Genomic DNA, 18,878 nt, shown 5'->3' with positions numbered 1-18,878 from the left:
GAGTGTGCATGTTACCTAAAATTCCCTGGGGTTACATCACATGTGTTGCATTGCTGCAAGGCGGGGAGACATTCTCCAGCATTCATTTGCCTATTGTCCTTAGAGATTTCAGATCACCTTTGGTGTTTGTCTAGTGCCGGGTGGTGGTAGTGTATTACTTCTCTAACTTCAATACCTTATCTTTCAAGAATACAAATATTTCACTGAATAGTGATGCTGTTGGATTTCTGTTTGGGAGAAGAAACTCCATACACGGGGCTCTCCCCAAGGGCTTTTGAAGGGCAAGCCCAGGAATCTGGTGAGTAGATAAAGACAGCAGTTGTTGCAGGCACTGTTGCAAGGCTTGTAGACCATTACCAGTGGCTGGCTAATTGTCTCATACAATGGGGCAGTGTGGTGTGGAAACGTCAGATATTTAGTCAGCATGCATTAGCTCTAAGGAAGCAATAGCAGCAGAGTGGTTAAGAACAGAGGCAGCGGGACGTGGACTCAAAGGTTCAAACTCCAGCTTTGCTATTGACTAGCTGTGTGACCTTGGGCAAGTGGCTTCACTTTGTGCCTCGGCGCTCTCATCGGCAAGAAGGGGCTGACGATAACACTGTCTACCTCATCGGGTTGTTAGGATTAGGTGTGGTGATGCAGGGCTTTGTTTTCCTCAGTGCTTGGAACAGTATTTGGCACAGAGAAAGCGCTCAGTACTGACAGCTTGTGTTAGTACAACACCAGGAGGTGCTTTAGGTGCTACAAAACAGAACTAACCAAGCCCCTGCCTTCAAAGAGCTCACAGCCTATAGGGGCTGGCAGATGAATGTACGTAAAAGGAGCACAGGCAACTCAGCATGGTACCCACAATACATTTGGGTACAAGGACAGCAGTTCAGAATGAATCACAGTGGTTCTAGGAGGCCCTCAAGGCCCATGAGAAGAGGACTAGGCGTCTGCCGGGAAGGTGGGTAAGAACTTGAATGGCTTTTTTGGCCTCCATTTTGAGAGGGGGTACTCAGAATAATGCACATTCTTAGTCACATCCTCACTAATACATTGACTGTCCTTTTGAAATAGACAGGCTAGCGTTACCTCATTGAAGAGTAGAAAACATGTAAGCTGTGTTTAACCTAACGAAGTAGAATTTGTGACCTGATGATAGCCATCTGAGGTGTGAAGGAATTCCAGGGTGACATTGTGTATATTGGCCCAAATATGTGTTCTCATAAGAAATCACCTTAAAACCAGGGTTCTAGTGAGGGCCAACATAACTCTTATTAACAAGAAAGATTTCCCAGAGGCCCTGAGCTATGCATAGGAGTTAGGCCCACTTTTTATTTTCCTTTTGTTTGTTTTTTGTTCTTTTTTTATTTTTATTTTATTTATTTTTTATACAGCAGGTTCTTATTAATTATCCATTTTATACACATCAGTGTATACATGTCAATCCCAATCTCCTAATTCATCACACCACCCGCCCCCCGCCCAGCCGCTTTCCCCCCTTGGTGTCCATACGTTTGTTCTCTACATCTGTCTCTATTTCTGCCCTGCAAACCGGTTCATCTGTACCATTTTTCTAGGTTCCACATATATGCGTTAATATGCGATATTTGTTTTTCTCCTTCTGACTTACTTCACTCTGTATGACAGTCTTTGGATGTTTTTTGTTCTTGCTATGGTGGTTTGGTTTTGTTTTGTTTTGCCTTAAAAATAACTACTATATAAAATTTCGCTCATTAAAAATTAAATTATTTTAAGATTTTAAAGTGTAAAAGACATAGAAGGACATAAAAGAAAAAAGTCAAACTTCCTCCAAAATCTTACTCACTGGAAGTAACCACTTTTACCATTCTTTTATGGATCCATCTAAAAAGTTTCTGTGTATATTTGGACACATATAAAGTGTATGAGAGTAATGCGTATGCAGACCCATTTTTACCGCAAATAGAATCACACTGTGTACGTTCTTAACCAGTACTTGTATTTGTTACAATGTATCTTGGATTTGGTTCTATATCAACACATATAGATCTACTTGTTCTTTTAATGTCTGCATAGTATGCCATTTTAACACTCATGGCTTTTAAGATTCTGTTCTACATTTTGTCTGGCTAAGGAGAAAGAGTAGAGACGTAAGAAACAGAACATGGTATTGGGGATGGGGGAGAGATATTGAGACACCTAAAGCGATAGGGCAAGATCAGAGTTTTTGAATAGTTTTAAAATAGTGCCACTAAATTTTAGCAGCTGTAGACATCAGCCGAACCAGTACTTTTGGTTACTGCTTCATGCAGTAAATAAAATAAAGTTTTAGAGCTAAGCCATAGGCCAGCTCTTCCCAACACTTCTGTAACCAGAAACCATGCTTAATTTACTAGAGTCTTTTGAGGATTTAAATAGCACATGGATAGAGCAGAACAGTGGATGCTATTTCGACTTTCAGAAAGTTTGGCAAGCTTTTAAACTCAAAGCTGTTTTTAAAAAATTGAGTCACGATGGGACTGGGGAGCAGTGTTTAGTGCTGTCTCCTTAGCACCAAGTCCATGGCTTGGAGGTAAGAAACAAAAAAAATAGAGCTAAAGGGGCATTTTTCTGAATGGCAGAAAATAGACAGTAGGGCCGCAAGGGATCAGCTATGGGACTAATTTGACTTAATATTTATAAATGATTTGGAAGAGGCAGTACAGGGCAAAATCACTAAGTTGGCAGATGTCTTTACAGTATTCCAGTGAGGATAATAAACTTCAGGAAGAGGTTTGTTTTGTAGGAGTGGGCATAAAAGCGGCCGGCAGGCTTCGATAGGAGCAAAGCCCAGGGAAATGTCTCTAGGGACACATTCCTGAAGTTCATTTCAGAAGATTTATAATGAGCCTTACGTCTTTCCCTGTCACTTGGGTCTCTGCTTCAGGTATCAGTAGATGTAAAGAAGAAGGAGATGGAGTTGGCAGTATCATCAAGACGGGGATTATATTTAAACAGACAGCATTATATATGAACCAAAAAAAAGGAGGCTAGTGGGGAGCTGGTTCACACCAGATATATAAACAAAGAATGTTGCTTTAATACAGCCCCCAAAGGCAATTGGTATTTGATGGTTGGTGATCTGTGTATTCACTAACTTTTAAAGTTAGGTAAGCTGAACGTGTTAGGCTACCATTTTAGAAGAAATGCAATCAGATGTTCTCTTCAACGTTCCTACAAAATATTTTTCTTCTCGGAAGATGACTTTCAGTTATAAAAGTCAGACCTTGATTTCCTGACCTCCTCTGCTATCATGCGTGGTAGCATCAAATCATGTCCTTAATACTGGCAGATGCATTATATTATGGAAGGGAGCATCTAACACAGTCAGATCGGTATCTTCTGAAGTTGTGAAATTTTCAGTAATAAAGAGATAATGAGGTCTCCCCTGTCACCTCACACTGTGGTTGAGAAGCTCAGATGAGCTGAGTGATACAAAACTGCTTTGTAAAATGCTGTGCAAAAATACGGTAGTATTAATGATTCATTGCATGTCATAATTTGGGATTAGAAATACAAACTGATTAAATTCTAGAAACTTATCCTTTATAGATATTAATGTAAATGTACAAAGATTGGTATGCAAGGATGTTCTTTGCAGCATTGTTTATATTAGCGAAATATTAGAAATATCTCAATTGTTTATCAGTAAGGGATTGGATAAACAAATTACGATCTAGCCATACGGAGGAATAAGAACAAGGCAGTTACTTATGTTCTGACGTGGAAATATATTCAAGATTTATATTAAGTGATAAGTTGCAAATCAATATGACTAGTATGATTCCAGTTTTGGTTAAAGCTACATGTTAGTATATGCATGTGAAAACCCCTAGAAGAATATATATCAAACTGTTAACCATGGTTCTCTCATGGAAGGATAGGATGATACAAGAACTTTTGCTGTGTGCTTTGCTTATTTCTATACATTTGAACTGTTTATAATGAGCACTATTATTTTTGTAATTAAAAATATTAGTAAAAGAAATATGAATTTACCCTTAATTCTACTGCGTTATTGTAAATTTTTTTAAATGTATAAAGTAGGGGCAAAAAACCTGCCAATTTTTCCATTTCTTTAAGAAAATATTCCATTATCAGGATGAGCAAAAAGCAAAAAAGGGATCAAAAACCTCTTCCCACTTTGGTAACAGTGTCCTGGTCTTTCTACATGATGGAAGATAAAGGAAGAAATGAAATCTGTTTCTTGTTCTGTTTGGCGTTTGTTTGCTTTGTTTTGCAAGATGAGGAGTAGCCCTACGTAGAGGTCTGGAACCATGGGGGCAGCGAAGCAGCCACCTCAGTAGTGAATTACTGTCCCAGTCAAAGTTGCCAAAGCCCCACACTGAAAGGCAGAATTGCCCAGGATTGTTAATATCCCCATTCTCGCATTGGTAAGGATGTCCATAGATACCTTGAAACTTCAATCCTGAAGCGAAAGCCTATGGCTTATCCGGGGGCAGCAAGTTAAAACCTTCCCTTGAGCTGGTGTTCTGTCTTCCCGTGGAGAACACAGACAGAAGCTGGCCGGCATAATTTATGCTGCAAATGGCTTAGGAAAGCGTCCTGAAAAGCAACCCAGCTCCCAGACCTGCAGGAAATGATGGGAGGAAGAAGTGGAGAAGAAGGAAGAGGTAAAGAACACGCAAGAGTCTTTCTTCTTCAAATGAGTAGAAAGCGTACTCAGAGTTAAGGACCTTCCTGTGTGCTTCCCTGGCCGAGACCCAGCAGCTCCCTTAGCATAGCTCTTCTCACTCTGCATGCTCTCTGGACTGTACACTAGACTGAGGGCACAATAAGGACAGAGACCTTGTCCGTCTTGTTCATTGGTGTATCTCCAACACCTAGAAGAAAAGGATGTTGAATGAATACTTGTTGACTGTTGAATGTTCTCTACTGCAGATAGACCCTATCTGGAGCGGTCTACCCATGGGTAGTACCATGCAGTCATCCCATGGGTTGGAAGGCTGAAGAGAGCTTGCGGTCAGCTTGACCATTGGTGCCAAATACAGTCAGCTTGCACTTTGCTTGGAACTCTCTTGTGACAAACCTTTTCTTTACCTTCGTGTTTCCCAGATACAGCCAAAAGGCAGCAAGAAATGGAATGAAAAATCAGTTCAACCTGCACGAGCTGAAAATGAAGGGCCCTGAGCCAGTGGTCAGTCAAATTATTGACAAACTGAAGCACATTAACCAGGTATGTGTGTATCCAACAAAAAATGGAAATGGCAAAAAAGTGGTGGATGGATGATGTCCAGTGTTCAAACTGTGTTCTTGGGCTTTTGGAGAGGCAGCCATTGTTCATTTTCTTCAAAGATTCTCTCTGCTAGAAAAGGACTTCTGACCCTTGTTTTCCACCCCACTTTTAAATTATAAAGAAAACATTGTAATATAAGAGAAAACAGAAGGAAAAGCACTTCCCACAACCCAACTAGTCTATTTTGTTTTCATTTTTACACGTTCTTTTTTAATATTTGTTCATAAAATCACACAGACTTTTTACATAATTGGAAGTATACAAGTGATTTCTAGTTCTTAAAATTAACACTATATTGGAAACACTTTTTCATGTTGCCATATATCTTCATATTAATCATTTTCTGTGGCCGCAAAAGATTCCTTTAAGTATTAATTATAATTAATCAATCTGCTTTTGCTATGCATTCAGATTGCTTCAAATTTTTGCCATTATAAATAAAGCTACCTCTCCTGCATAGCGCTATCTCCTGATCTTAGATCATTTTCTTAAAATACTGGGGTTATTGGGGTAAAGGATATGAGCATTTTAATGCATGTTTCCAAACCACTCTCCAGTGGGGATGTATCAGCTTTCACTGCCACCAGCAAGATACGAGAGGACCAGCTTCACTGCACCCTTGCCAACTTCTGACTCACTGCCATGCACCGAGACACCCACAGATTCCCTTAACCTGTACACAGTTTTTCCTCTTAGGAGGAGTTTAGTAACTAAGACACAAATAGAAGTTAGTTGTACCATCTGCTTGTGATTGCTTTGTGGCCACAATTTTTTAAATGCCATCAAAAATGCCACCAGATACCAGAGTGACAGTGTTCCTACCCCATGGTCCATGGGTGGGAAGGCGCTGGCACCACTGACTTCTATTTGTAGCCTAGGAAGAACTTAATGAAACTAAAATCCTTATGCAAGGACAGAGGTTTCTGTATGACAACACTGGCATGATTTCATTTTTTAATATGAAGTTTAGCAGTGAAATTTTTGCGGTTTCTAGAAAATGTTTGGAAGGGCTTTCTAATAGTGGTATATTTCACTGCAAATGGCATGTGAAAGTATTCACTACACTTTGGGGTAATAAATAGCTGTTACTGCTGCTGAGCACGGATAGTGGCAGTGTTTGCATAACAGATCCTTCTTTTGGTGAACTCACAACCTCACTGAGTTCTATAAAGCCTGGGTGGATATAGTATGATTATTTCAAAACACACCTCTGAAGAGTTCAGAGCACAGTGTAAACCACTCACTGCTGAACTGGTGTGCTTTACCTGGGGACAACGGCAGTATTGCTCCTCTGAATTATCTCCAGATTATCTCAAACCAGATGTGTCTGTGTGGCTCCACTCCACTGGCTAGACCCAAGCACTGGTGAGGCTAAAATTTCAGGGTCCATTACTGTGCCCCTAATTCTAAATGAAGGATATTGTCAACAGATCTCTTTGGTCAACAGACGTTAAGGAACACCTACTGTGTGCTCAGCCAGGTACCAGGGAGTTTGAGGATTCAAAAGAAGTCTAACCTGTTTTCACAGCTTCCTTGGAGGAGACGCACAAGCACGGAAAGTGCTTAAATACAAATAAAAGGCAGCCTATAATGAAGAGCCAAGCAGTGACGCTGCTCGTCAGTTTTGGGTGGTTCGCTTAGGCCTAAGGTGGACTAGGCTAGTGTAAGAAGGATTTCATAAGAAATATCAGAGAAAGACCTGTGACTGGATGCCCACCGTGAAAAAAGGGAAAGCTGCATCAGACCATATGATCCAATAGTCTCTAAAAATATTTATAGCAAGCCCCTTTAGTAAAGACTTTGGATGTTTGATATTAATGCTGTGGGAGACCATGTAATATCATGAAAAGAAGATGGTCTTTGGATCCAGATGGATCTGAATTCACCTGTGTATCTTACTAGATACATAACCTTGGGCAAATCATTCAACCTCTCTGAGCTTTAGTTTTCTCATCTATAGTACTTAGAGTTGTCAAAACCGTTCCTTACAAGGTCATTATGAGGATGAGAAATTATATCTATGTATCTATATCTATTTATATTATCCCATTATATAAAATTTATATATGATTATACACTTCTACATATATACACAAATATATAATTGCATGTGCGTGACACAGTTAAGATGATTAGTCCATTCAGGATTTTCTCTGTAGGCAGGACTTGAGTGAGTTTGAAAGGGAGCAGTATTCCAATACTTTTTGCCAGTCTAATTCTGCCACCCAAATTTTGGGTGGATCAAAAAGATCCCTTTGACGCATCTCTTTTCTCTCCCATATTGTTTCCTTCTTTCTATTTACACTAACTTCCAGCCACAAAAGCTGAAGCCACTTCATATGTAGGGAAGCGTATATTGTCAGTGTCGGAAAGGTCACCATTATAATTACGTTTGCCGTGGGTGTATGTGTGAACATTTTTGGTTCCCTTACAAATACCATTGAGCAACCAATAATTCTCATTGATAGACCAGTTTTACCTGTTTCAGTTGAGCTGTTAAATTGGTTGGGCTCCAAACACCCACACTGATTTTTTTTTTCTCATCTGTGTTGCTTTACATGGCCAAAACATGTCTTCTTTCAGACCTTCGGTAAAGTTCATATTTTGGCCATGACTCAATCTGAAAGTGAGATACTTTAGAGAAGTCATAAAGAAGAATGTTAGGATGATAGTGATGATAATGTGTTGTATTTGTATAGCATTGAACCATATTTCAAAGTGCTTTCATGTCCTAAAAGTCTAACTGCTCATGTTGGAAAAAATATCCAGCCTGGAATTGTATAAGGTATAGTACTGTCAAAGAACCATGCTTTTCAGGAACTCATTGTTATCCTTGGATATTATTTCATCCTCACTACCTCCTGTGAGGTAAGTGATAATGTTTGTCCCTTTTTTTTTTTTTTTTTTTTTTTTTTTTGCGGTACGCGGGCCTCTCACTCTTGTGGCCTCTCCTGTTGCGGAGCACAGGCTCCGGACACGCAGGCTCCGGACGCGCAGGCCCAGCGGCCATGGCTCACGGGCCCAGCCGCTCTGCGGCATGTGGGATCTTCCCGGACCGGGGCACGAACCCGTGTCCCCTGCATCGGCAGGCGGACTCTCAACCACTGCGCCACCAGGGAAGCCCTGTCCCTTTTTTATAGCTAGGGAAACTGAGGCAGAAAGCCATTAAGGGCTGTGCAGACATGCTGCCAAAACATCCGGTAAGTTCAGTTGAAAATTCAGTTAATCATCCAGATGTTTCCTGTACACTGCCAAACATCTGGATTCACTGAATACCTGGCTAAATTGACCTAAAGTTTTCGTGATGAGGAGGTAAAATCAAGTTAACTTGCCCTGGTTCACATGTAAGTGAGTGCTGAATCCAGGAGTGTAATGTTATTTTCCTAAGCCACTCACTTGGTGCTGCATCTATTAAACTACAGTAGGATGCTCCAACGTACACAGCTATAAATGCGGAGATACTTCTGTCTGTGCCCATGTGTGTCCATCCAGATGGACTGTAGCTAGGCCGTTTATGAGCACATCCCAAAATAACTCTTCACTTTCTTCCATGGAAATTCTCAGCTGCCTCCTTTCAGGTTATGGTTACTGTTGATAGCACTGGAAATAATATATTCACTAAGGGAATAATGTAACATTATTTCCATATTGACAGTCTCACGGTGTAACCTTGAGGGGATGGGTTCGGGGTCAGGCCTGGGCCCCTTTCCTGGGAAGGCCTGCAGGTGTAGAATGTCCTCCTTTCCTCCTTCCAAGCCAGAGTTCTTGTGTAACATTCCCACGATTGGAAATGAGGACCCTTTTTATTTCCTTTTCAGTTTCTAATTTGTGTGAGGATTTATTGTCTAGTGTTAGGAGAGGAATTGAACTCTTTTAAGTCTTCAGTGTCAGTCCTGGAATTTGCTGGGCCATACTGCTTTAAAAAAACCAAATTTTGTTTTTTTTAGTATCCTGCTCCAGGGCTCCTGCATGGAGAGAAGGACCCGCAAATACCAGGAATGATCACAATACATTCTTTCCCACATGACACTGTGGGCCGTTTGTCCTCTAACCCAGTTCTGTTGGTAACATTTTCTCTCTTAAGAGTAGCTATGTGGTTAGTGTTAATTTAGCAGTACCTAAACTGCTACAGAAGTTATTGTTCCCAAGGAAAATCTAGCTTGTTTATTGTTTTTCCCCTTTCAGTTCAGGTTCAAATGAAATTCCAGAAATTGTTTCCCTGCCTGTTGTAAACAGTTGAAGCCACAGCAGTCAATACCTGCTCATTTAGTGTCAGAGCTTTTCATTCAAAGTTGGATAAAGTCTCATCTGTTTGGGATGGTTGAAATACCCAACTGAATGGTGGGGGTGTGGACGAGGTAGCCTCTTAAGATTCCTTCCAGCCTTGTGATTCCGTGATTTGTGGCTCAAGGTCAGGCTTTAACCCAGCACCCTCTTGTGAACAAGTCTTGTGACTTTATTCTCTGCCCTGCCACTCTTTTTAAAACACCCTGTTCCCAGGTCACCCCTTTCTACTTCGTAACCTCTCATCTTTTCAGAGATTCTTCCCTTCCCACCAGTCTTCCAGCCTGGGCAGATGGAACTTAAACTTGCCCTTCCCCCCATGCAATTCTTCTGTTCTACTGCCTTGTTCTCATTAGGCTATGAAAACATTAAACTGTACAAACACTTTTGCATTTATCACCTTCCTCCAGAATCAGATAGGTGACCTGCCTTCACATCTTGTTAGCCGTGTGACTCCATATGAATGATAATAATTCTGCCATAAATTTGCATAGCACAATTCTGTTTGTAAAGCTCTTTCACGTACATTACATAAATTGATCTCCACAGTGACTCTCAGAAGCAGACATTATTACCTAGATTTACCAGATGAAGAAACTGTGGGCACTGGAAGTCTAAGTGATCTTCATATAGTAAGTGGTAGAACTAGACCTAGAATCCAGGATACTGGCTTTCACTCTCTGTGCTCTTCCCTTCGACATCTTTAAAGCCATGGCACACCTTGCTATGGTTAGTATGATCCATATATAAAAGATGCGTAGAAGTACAAAGAGCAGAAAGTCTTAATTTGTCTAATGATTTCCAAGTCCCTAATATAGTAATGTCTATGGTCTGAAGCTCTAAAATCAGCAGCAAAGAAAGAGTAAGCACGTTGTTTACCAAGTCTCAGTTGGGAAGAGTCTTAGAAAACTGACCACCACAGAATATGGTGTGGAAACTGAGGCACTTTGAGTTATAGACAGCAGACAGACTTTTGATTAGCTATCTCGAATTCATAAAATGATTTTAAATGGTCGAAGAAAATGTTAAATGTACAGCAGACAGTGGAATGTCTCCACTTCCATCCCCCTTCACCAATACCTGAAAAGTATGTTTTAAGATGCCTGACAGATTACTCTGGTGTCATGAAAAGACACTGACTTTTGAAACAGAAAGTTACACATTTTGTTTTATAACTTTATTTGTTTATTTATTTTTGGCTGCGTTGGGTCTTCATTGCTGCACGCGGGCTTTCTCTAGTTGCGGCGAGCGGGGGCTATTTTCATTGCGGTGCTTGGGCTTCTCATTGCGGTGGCTTCTCTTGTTGTGGAGCACAGGCTCTAGGTGTGTAGGCTCAGTAGTTGTGGCGCATGGGCTTAGTTGCTCTGCAGCATGTGGGATCTTCCCAGACCAGGGCTTGAACCCGTGTCCCCTGCATTGGCAGGTGGAGTCTTAACCACTGCGCCACCAGGGAAGTCCCAAAAGTTATACTTTTGATCAGTTAATTAATAAAGTTGTTACATGTCAGAAAAGTACCCAGGACATACCTTAGTATGTAATTTTTAAAAATCTCTAAATGAATCTCAGGCATGATCGAAAATGCTTTGAGTAACTTTTTCCATAGTCTTCTCACAGTAAAACCAGTGAGGGTCATAAAATGCTAGCCTACTCCAGTGGTTGCTAGAAAAGCTAACACCGATCTAACATTTCTAAACAAAAGGAGAAACCTTTTGAGAGTCAGATTTTAAAAAAGGCCTTTCCAAATGAAAATATGTGCCAGTGTCTGTCACACTTCTTCACATACAAATAGTGTGGCAGAACTCTAGTAAATGCCATTTCCATATGGAGCCACAATGTGTGTGTGTGTGTGTGTGTGTGAAAGACAGAGTATCTACAATGGAATGTTTGGTTTTTTTCTTTAACATCTTTATTGGACTATAATTGCTTTGCAGTCGTGTGTTAGTTTCTGCTCTGTAACAAAGTGAATCAGTTATACATATATATATATCCCCATATCTCTTCCCGCTTGCGTCTCCCTCCCTCCCACCCTCCCTATCCCACCCCTCTAGGTGATCACAAAGCACCGAGCTGATCTCCCTGTGCTATGCGGCTGCTTCCCGCTAGCTATCTGTTTTACGTTTGGTAGTGTATATATGTCCATGCCACTCTCTCACTTCGTCCCAGTTTACCCTTCCCCCTCCCCATATCCTAAAGCCTATTCTCTAGTAGGTCTGTGTCTTTATTTCCGTCTTACCCCTAGATTCTTCATGACATATTTTAATTTTTTTAGATTCCATATATATGTGTTAGCATACGGTATTTATTTTCTCTTTCTGACTTACTTCACTCTGTATGACAGTCTCTAGGTCCATCCGCCTCACTACAAATAACTCAATTTCATTTCTCTTTTTGGCTGAGTAATATTCCATACAATGGCATGTTAACAAGAGCCAATGAATGACTTCTGAGTTACAAAAGGACAATGTGAATTGGTCTTTAAATACCAGACCTAGACTCTGTGGAGCTAAACATGATTTCATGAAGCAAAAGGGAATTAGCTGATGCGTTCCAAAGCACATTTATCATTAAAAAAAATCTTCTGTCATTTTGCTTAATAGACTGAAAAATAATTACAGTGTCTGGTGGCTTTGGGGAGCATGTGTTTTTAATATCTTAATTACTATGTACAGTTTAATAATAGTGCACCAAGATGAATTCCCAAGTATTTCATATTAAATTTCTTGAAAATGAACTATTTGCTTTATTTAGAATATACAGGATTAAAGGTACTTAAATTGGGTCATGTATTTTAGTCCTTGCACATTAAATTAAATTATTCAAAAATGGAAGATGAGTCAAGAGTGGTAGGCCAAAACGTTGTTGATAGCAGTGTTGTGATCTTAGCAATGAAGGAAAATACGTGATCCTTTTTCATTGCAGTATTGTACTCTTCCATAAACTTTTTTAATTAATTAATTTATTTATTGGGTCTTCATTGCTGCGCCATCTTTCTTTAGCTGCGTCGAGTGGGGGCTACTCTTCGTTGCACTGTGCGGGCTTCTCATTGCAGCAGCTTCTCTTGTTGCGGAGCACGGGCTCTAGGTGTGCGGGCTTCAGTAGTTGTGGCACGCGGGCTCAGTAGTTGTGGCTCATGGGCTCTAGAGTGCAGGCTCAGCAGGTGTGGCTCGCGGGCTCAGTAGTCGTGGCTCGGGCTCTAGAGCGCAGGCTCAGTAGTTGTGGCGCACGTGCTTAGTTGCTCTGCGGCATGTGGGATCTTCCTGGAACAGGGCTCGAACCCCTGTCCCCTGCATTGGCAGGCGGATTCTTAACCACTGTGCCACCAGGGAAGTCCCGTCAACTTTTTTTTTTTAGTAGGAAGTATTAGAAGTGTTAGCTATGGGAAGACAGGTTTTACATATGAAAAGGAAATTCTATCAAATTATGAAGACTACTAGGTTTACAAAGTTAGAAATGTATTTCCAAAATATCTATGAAATCCATAGGGTTTCATATTCTATTTACATCTACCTACTGACCAAATGCAACACAGCAAACATAAGCAGTTACAAATGATTGCTCTCTACCCCCATAAACCTGGATTATAAGCAGTATATTGGTATATGTATGTTCAAATACTATTTGGAAACTCAGAGACAACTTTTACCCAGATATATTTATGAATATATATATATATATATCCTGCCTCTGGACTGTCAGCTCCTTAAGTCTGGGATCATGCATACAACTCTTTGTCTTCTGTGGCACCCAACGTAGTGGCATATACAGAATAGACCCTCATATACAGTACTTTATTGATCAGTTCAATCAAAGAATGCAACCTGTGCTGCCCTCGGTTTATTTCTAAACTTTGATTTAATTTAAGGTACTTTTCATATTCAGTATTAACCAGTTTCTGTGCTAAAGGGCAGTGTTACATAAGTGCAGGATTATAGTTTGCAGGGGCCTTTAGGTCCTAGGGTCCAACCCTCTGATTTTATAGATGAGGAAATGAAAGCCAAGAGAGTGGAATGACTTGTCCAAAGTCATGCTGTTAGTAAATGACAAAGCTAGGACTGGAAAATGAACAGATCAATATTGTATAGTGACTTTGCTCTGCTTCCAAAGGCTCTCGTATAATGCAAAACATGCTTGCAGACGTGCAAGCACATTTTCTAATACAGTACTCCCAATCATAGCAGAAGCCCCTACTTAAGCCGTTCATCTTTGGAACAGAAAGTGATATAGCACGAGGCATGAATTTGCCGAGTTTTTATCTCTTATCATGTCTATTAACTAGTGTTTGGTCGTAACAAGTACACATCAGCGCCTCCTGCCTCATTCAGCCCAGTGAGCAGTTGTTGCATGTGGGTTGGGAGTGGGGGTGGGCTCTCTGCTGGGATCACTGGACCAAAACCAAGCAGATTCAGCAGGAGCTGTTGCTCCTGGTCTTATACCCACTCATAGAGTCTGACTTGGGCTCCTGTCCACATTCAGGATTAGTCATCCTTTCACTCTCATGCTCTGAATCTCAACTCCTCCACCTTCCTGGGCACCCTGTAATAATTTATCCAGTGCCTTCTCCCTCCTTCCAGATGGCAAAATTAGCACCATATTAGTCAGTGGGTTTCTGTGCCAGTTAACTCAGTTGTTTAGGCAGTGTGTTCAGATCATATTCCACGGGGAGTAGAGATGTGGGAGAGATGCTGCGGGGGTTATTCTGAGTCCCCCGTTCCTGTTTTAACCAGAGCATGTCTAAAATCTGCTTTACATATGGGTCTTCTAAGTAAGATTTCACTTAAACAAAGGGTTTCAACTGCTAAAACGATAAAACGTCTCAGGGAGCCCTCGAAGCTAATGTTAAAGGTTTAATCCCATATGAGCCATTTCTTCGTTTGAGCATTCACTCAGTGAGGTACTAAGTACCTGCAATACACAAGGCAGTCACAGAATGCCTTCCAGTCCCCATTAGGCACCTCCTAAAATGAATTGTTAGTTAAAATGGAGACAACATGGAAAGTATGAACGGCTTGGTGGTGACATTATTCCTATTGGAAGTGATGTTCCTATCGGAAGGCCCATTATTCTTTTTTTTTTTTTTTTTTTCCTGTACGCGGGCCTCTCACTGTTGTGGCCTCTCCCGTTGCGGAGCGCAGGCTCCGGACGCGCAGGCTCAGCGGCCATGGCTCACGGGCCCAGCCGCTCCGCGGCATCTTCCCGGACCGGTTCACGAACCCGTGTCCCCTGCATCGGCAGGCGGACTCTCAAGCACTGCGCCGCCAGGGAAGCTCGCCATTATTCTTGTACTAGTGAGCCAAAAGCGTCTTCTTTGAAGCTGAAGACCAACACAGCTGAGTTTTCCTTGCCCATGTCATTAGGATTTTGCCAAAGTTCAATGGGAATTAAGCTAGCTTCTCTACAGAGAGCAGATACTTTTGCCCCTGGATGGCAGCCCCATGTTGACTGGCTCAACCAAAGGTTTGGCCTTACCCTTTATGCCCATGGTTATTTGAGACCTAACCTTCAACTGTAAACTTATTTGCCGTACGACCAGGGGTGTTTCCATATTCCATGTAGACTCAGTGTTAGTACTTAGTGAATGTGAAATAATAATAATGGGGTCGATTCTGTATCCCTAACTATATGCTTTCTTTAGATAGCAGCCACAGTGATTTTGCATAGCAGCTACTAAGTGGAATATTTCCAGCAGAGTTGTAATTAATGTCCAAGGTGAAAATTGCATTATTATTCATATGTACTTCATCTTATTGGATACTTTCCTAACATAGTTAAAGTATGATCTTACTTATGTAATTAGTTGATCTAGATATTATTTTCTTCACAGTCCATATTTTGCTAGTTCATCAGTTTTCAAGGTAATATCTGTTCTGTACCATGGGTAAGCAGTTGACAAAACCGAAAAAGCTAAGAGAATTACCACTGTGGTATGTCATAGATAATGAGGCCCAAGTTCAGATCAGTTATATCCCAGGGCACTGAAGAGTCTTCTGGTTATTATCATGGTATCACTATTAGCAAATTTTGAGTCATCATAACAAGTAGAAGAAGAGCCAGAAGACTGGAGACAGGCACAGATTTTTACCCTCACCTTTAATACGAAGTGGAAATTGGACTGTGGAAACCACAAGTCAGGGAGCCTGGTATCACATGTTCCCAGAATTCTAGACTAGAGTCTTGGAGAGCATGAGCGTTCCGAAGCCACCGTGGGCTCACTCCGAACAAATCAGGCCACTTCCGCTTATGTGTGTGTGTATGTGCTGCAGACATGGTATATCGAGATTTCGGCAAAGTGTTTGATAGAAATTCCTATGATCGTTTTTAAACAAGTGACACAGAATGTTGGCTAAGTAATCATATAGTTGGGTAAACGTGTAGCTGATTAACCATCATTCCTAAAGAGTGTTTTCTTAACGTATCAGTGTCAGCCTGGAGAGAGGCTTTTAGTTGTTTGCTTTGACCTTTACTGCCTAAAGTTTTTACCAGTGACTTCACTGCAGACAGAGAAGGCATACTTCTAGTATTTAGTGATGGCATGAAGCTAGATGGGGTTAGCTAATACGTAGATAACACAATCAGGATCTAAAAATGTCTCAGTAGGATGGAATGGCAGAGAAAAGTAGCAAAGTGAAATGTTACAGGGAGAAATGGGAAGTATTACACGTAGATTCACAAACATGACTTAGCCGCTCTTTTGATGGTGGGGCCGTTATTGGTGGGGGGAATGGAGGGAGGGACATGCAAGTAAGTAGCTAGAGAAATATTTGGGATTGTAAAGTTCACTATTCCACATGAGTTTTTAATAAACTAGTACTACCTGTTTCGGTTGTAAAGTCTTATTGGTATGTGATTTAGAGTCATAATGAGAAATTTGAGAGCCATAACACTGTGTAATCTAGTTTGGGGGAAAGTACAAAGGCTTTAGAACCAAACATAGATCTATGTTTAAGGCCCAGATATGTCACTTTGTAGTTGCCTAGCTAATGGCCAAATTATCTAACCTCCCTGTACTCAAGTCTCCTAATCTGTGAAATGGGTATAGTACAATCTATCCTGAAGGGTTAGTAGACGTGTTAGAGATGATGCATGTAGTAACACAATAAATTAAAGCTATTCTTCTTCTTTATATTATGATAGTATGAAGAGTTAACATAAAGGAAAGTCAGAAGTAACCTTTTAAGTGGCTTGATTCACTTCGCCTCAACTTATCACTTTCTGGAATGTAGAGACTACAACTTTTCTAGTTTGGGTTATTGTTTAAATGATTTTAGAATTTTGCACATAATTATCTAAACCGTAAAGGTTCTTGGAAAAATATATCTAGCCAATCTTCGACAGATTTTTAAACTATTTAAAGTTTGGTTTGGCTCAAAGTAACTGAATGGAAAATGAAGATGATAAATTTTAAAAAGTATATATACATATATTCATACCTATATATGTTCATATGTACATATATATACATATATATATGAAGGAGTGTGTGTTTAAGTTCCTCAGCTTCTCCCAAGATTGAACTCTGCCCTGAAGTGGAGCATCTATAAATAGGCAGGCTATCCTTAGAGTACAGCTTAGAGATCTTACAGATCATGATCCTGAAGTCCCATTTTAATCTTCAGCCCCACCAGGACCTTTCATGGAAGGATGGTATCAAGTGAAGAGACTTCAGAGCTATAAAGTTCAGGGCAAGTTCATCTGCATTCCTTTTGCATCTTGCTCTCTGGTTGAAGATGGTGAGAGGTTCCTATATTTAAAACCCGGCTGACCTGATATCCTTATTGGCAGATGTCTCGCAGGAGGTATTTAGAATGATTTTGAGCGGCATTATAATATGTTCGTGAGTGTGTGTATTTCACATGCCGACAGAGCAGAAAGAATTCACAGGGCTTGGGGCTACTAGCTTTCTTGGGACACCATCACTTTCAGCTGTCGGGGTGATGTCACAAATGCCAGGAACACTGCCTAGGCCCAAATTCCCAAAGCTCAATTTTGCATCGCAGAGCCTAAGGCAGACAAGACCCCTTCCATGGGCCCTACCATCAAAGAACTATGGAATTTGTTAGCTACAGGCTGGGACCGGCCACCACTTGTTGTCAGGCAAAAGGAAAGCTGTCCCCTGCTGCCTGAGCCTTTGTCCCTGCCTGGGATACCATGGAAAATGGGGAAGGAATCCAGACTCATTAATGAGCTAATACAAAAGATTAAGCCAGGCTAGAGGCAGTTCGTTATAGCTGCATATGGATGCTTGAAGGCGGTTGAGAGCCAAAGGATCTCCAGACCAGAGTCCAGTGGTGCTGCTGCCTTTGTCTGCCAGACCCAAGCGTAGGATAAGGGTATCCCTGTGGGGAGCAGTTTTCTCATTGCTGGTGTCTTTTTTTACAGAATACCATTCCCTGAGCTATTGTGTGGCAAACTGCTTGATCAATAATTGCAATCTGATAACCCACGGTACAAATTATTGTTAAAGCTACAGGTTTCATGATAAGATGCTGAGATGGAGCTTGGCTCTGAGCTTCTCCTTGGTTGAATAGCCTTTGTTCTTGGAAATCAGTTAAACCATGACTACTTCTGTGACCTCTTTTCAAAATGAAACTCATCAGGAAAAAAGTAAAGTAAAATAAAATTTATATATATATATAATTTATATAATATGTATATTTTATATACATATATATTTCCTCACTGTTTATTTAGCACTTATTTACTGAATGCTTACCTTATGTGTAGTGCTGAGTTTGGTGGGCTCTATTGATAAAGACATAGAGAACCCCTCCTCCTTATACAGACTTATCACATACACATATATCATTATCGTTTGAATTCATTTGCACAGTATCGAGCAGCTCTGTGTACTGGGGGTAGGGGCTGGGGACGAGGATACAGGGATAACTTAAGCGCAACTCTTGCTTTCAAGGAGGGTGATGAAAACATACCTACGTAACTATAATCCAAGGCGTAGTGTAAGTGTCACAAGAGAAGTATAAACCAAGTGCTCTGCTCACCCAGAGAAGGGAAGGATTAATTTCTACCAAGGGAATTAGACAAGACTTCAAAAATAGGTAGCCTTTAAGCCTTTAAGGCTTTGAAAGATGAGGAGAATTTTGACAGATAGAGGTTAGCGGGAAGGATCTTCCTGGCAAGAGGAGTGTGGTATGCACAGTGGCACAAAGACATGAAAGTACATCAGTAGCCAGAGTGGAAGAGGATGTAGGCAGTGAAAGATGAGACTGAAAAGGTGGTGGTACAAAATTTGGGAGGGCCATGAATAGTATAGAGAACCTGAACTTTTTTTAGCAGTGGAGAGCCAGTGCAGGGATTGGAGCCAGCCTGACACGGT

At 40.9% G+C, this 18,878-nt stretch overlaps 1 protein-coding gene across 2 annotated transcripts in view; it reads left to right on the top strand.

Annotated features, from left to right (window-relative positions):
* The window catches only part of GPC3 (glypican 3), a 448,983-nt gene that overhangs the window by 313,432 nt on the left and 116,673 nt on the right, over nucleotides 1–18,878 (top strand). For both annotated transcript variants that reach the window (XM_032620671.1, XM_032620670.1), the window contains exon 6: nucleotides 5,083–5,203. In XM_032620671.1, the coding sequence (XP_032476562.1) occupies nucleotides 5,083–5,203 (121 nt within the window). The remainder of the gene's footprint in view (nucleotides 1–5,082; nucleotides 5,204–18,878) is intronic.

The sequence above is a fragment of the Phocoena sinus genome, chromosome X (assembly GCF_008692025.1).
Source record: "Phocoena sinus isolate mPhoSin1 chromosome X, mPhoSin1.pri, whole genome shotgun sequence".
NCBI lineage: Eukaryota > Metazoa > Chordata > Mammalia > Artiodactyla > Phocoenidae > Phocoena > Phocoena sinus.
The sequence above is the reverse complement of the archived record's forward strand: the minus strand, read 5'-3'. Positions and strand labels throughout refer to the sequence as shown.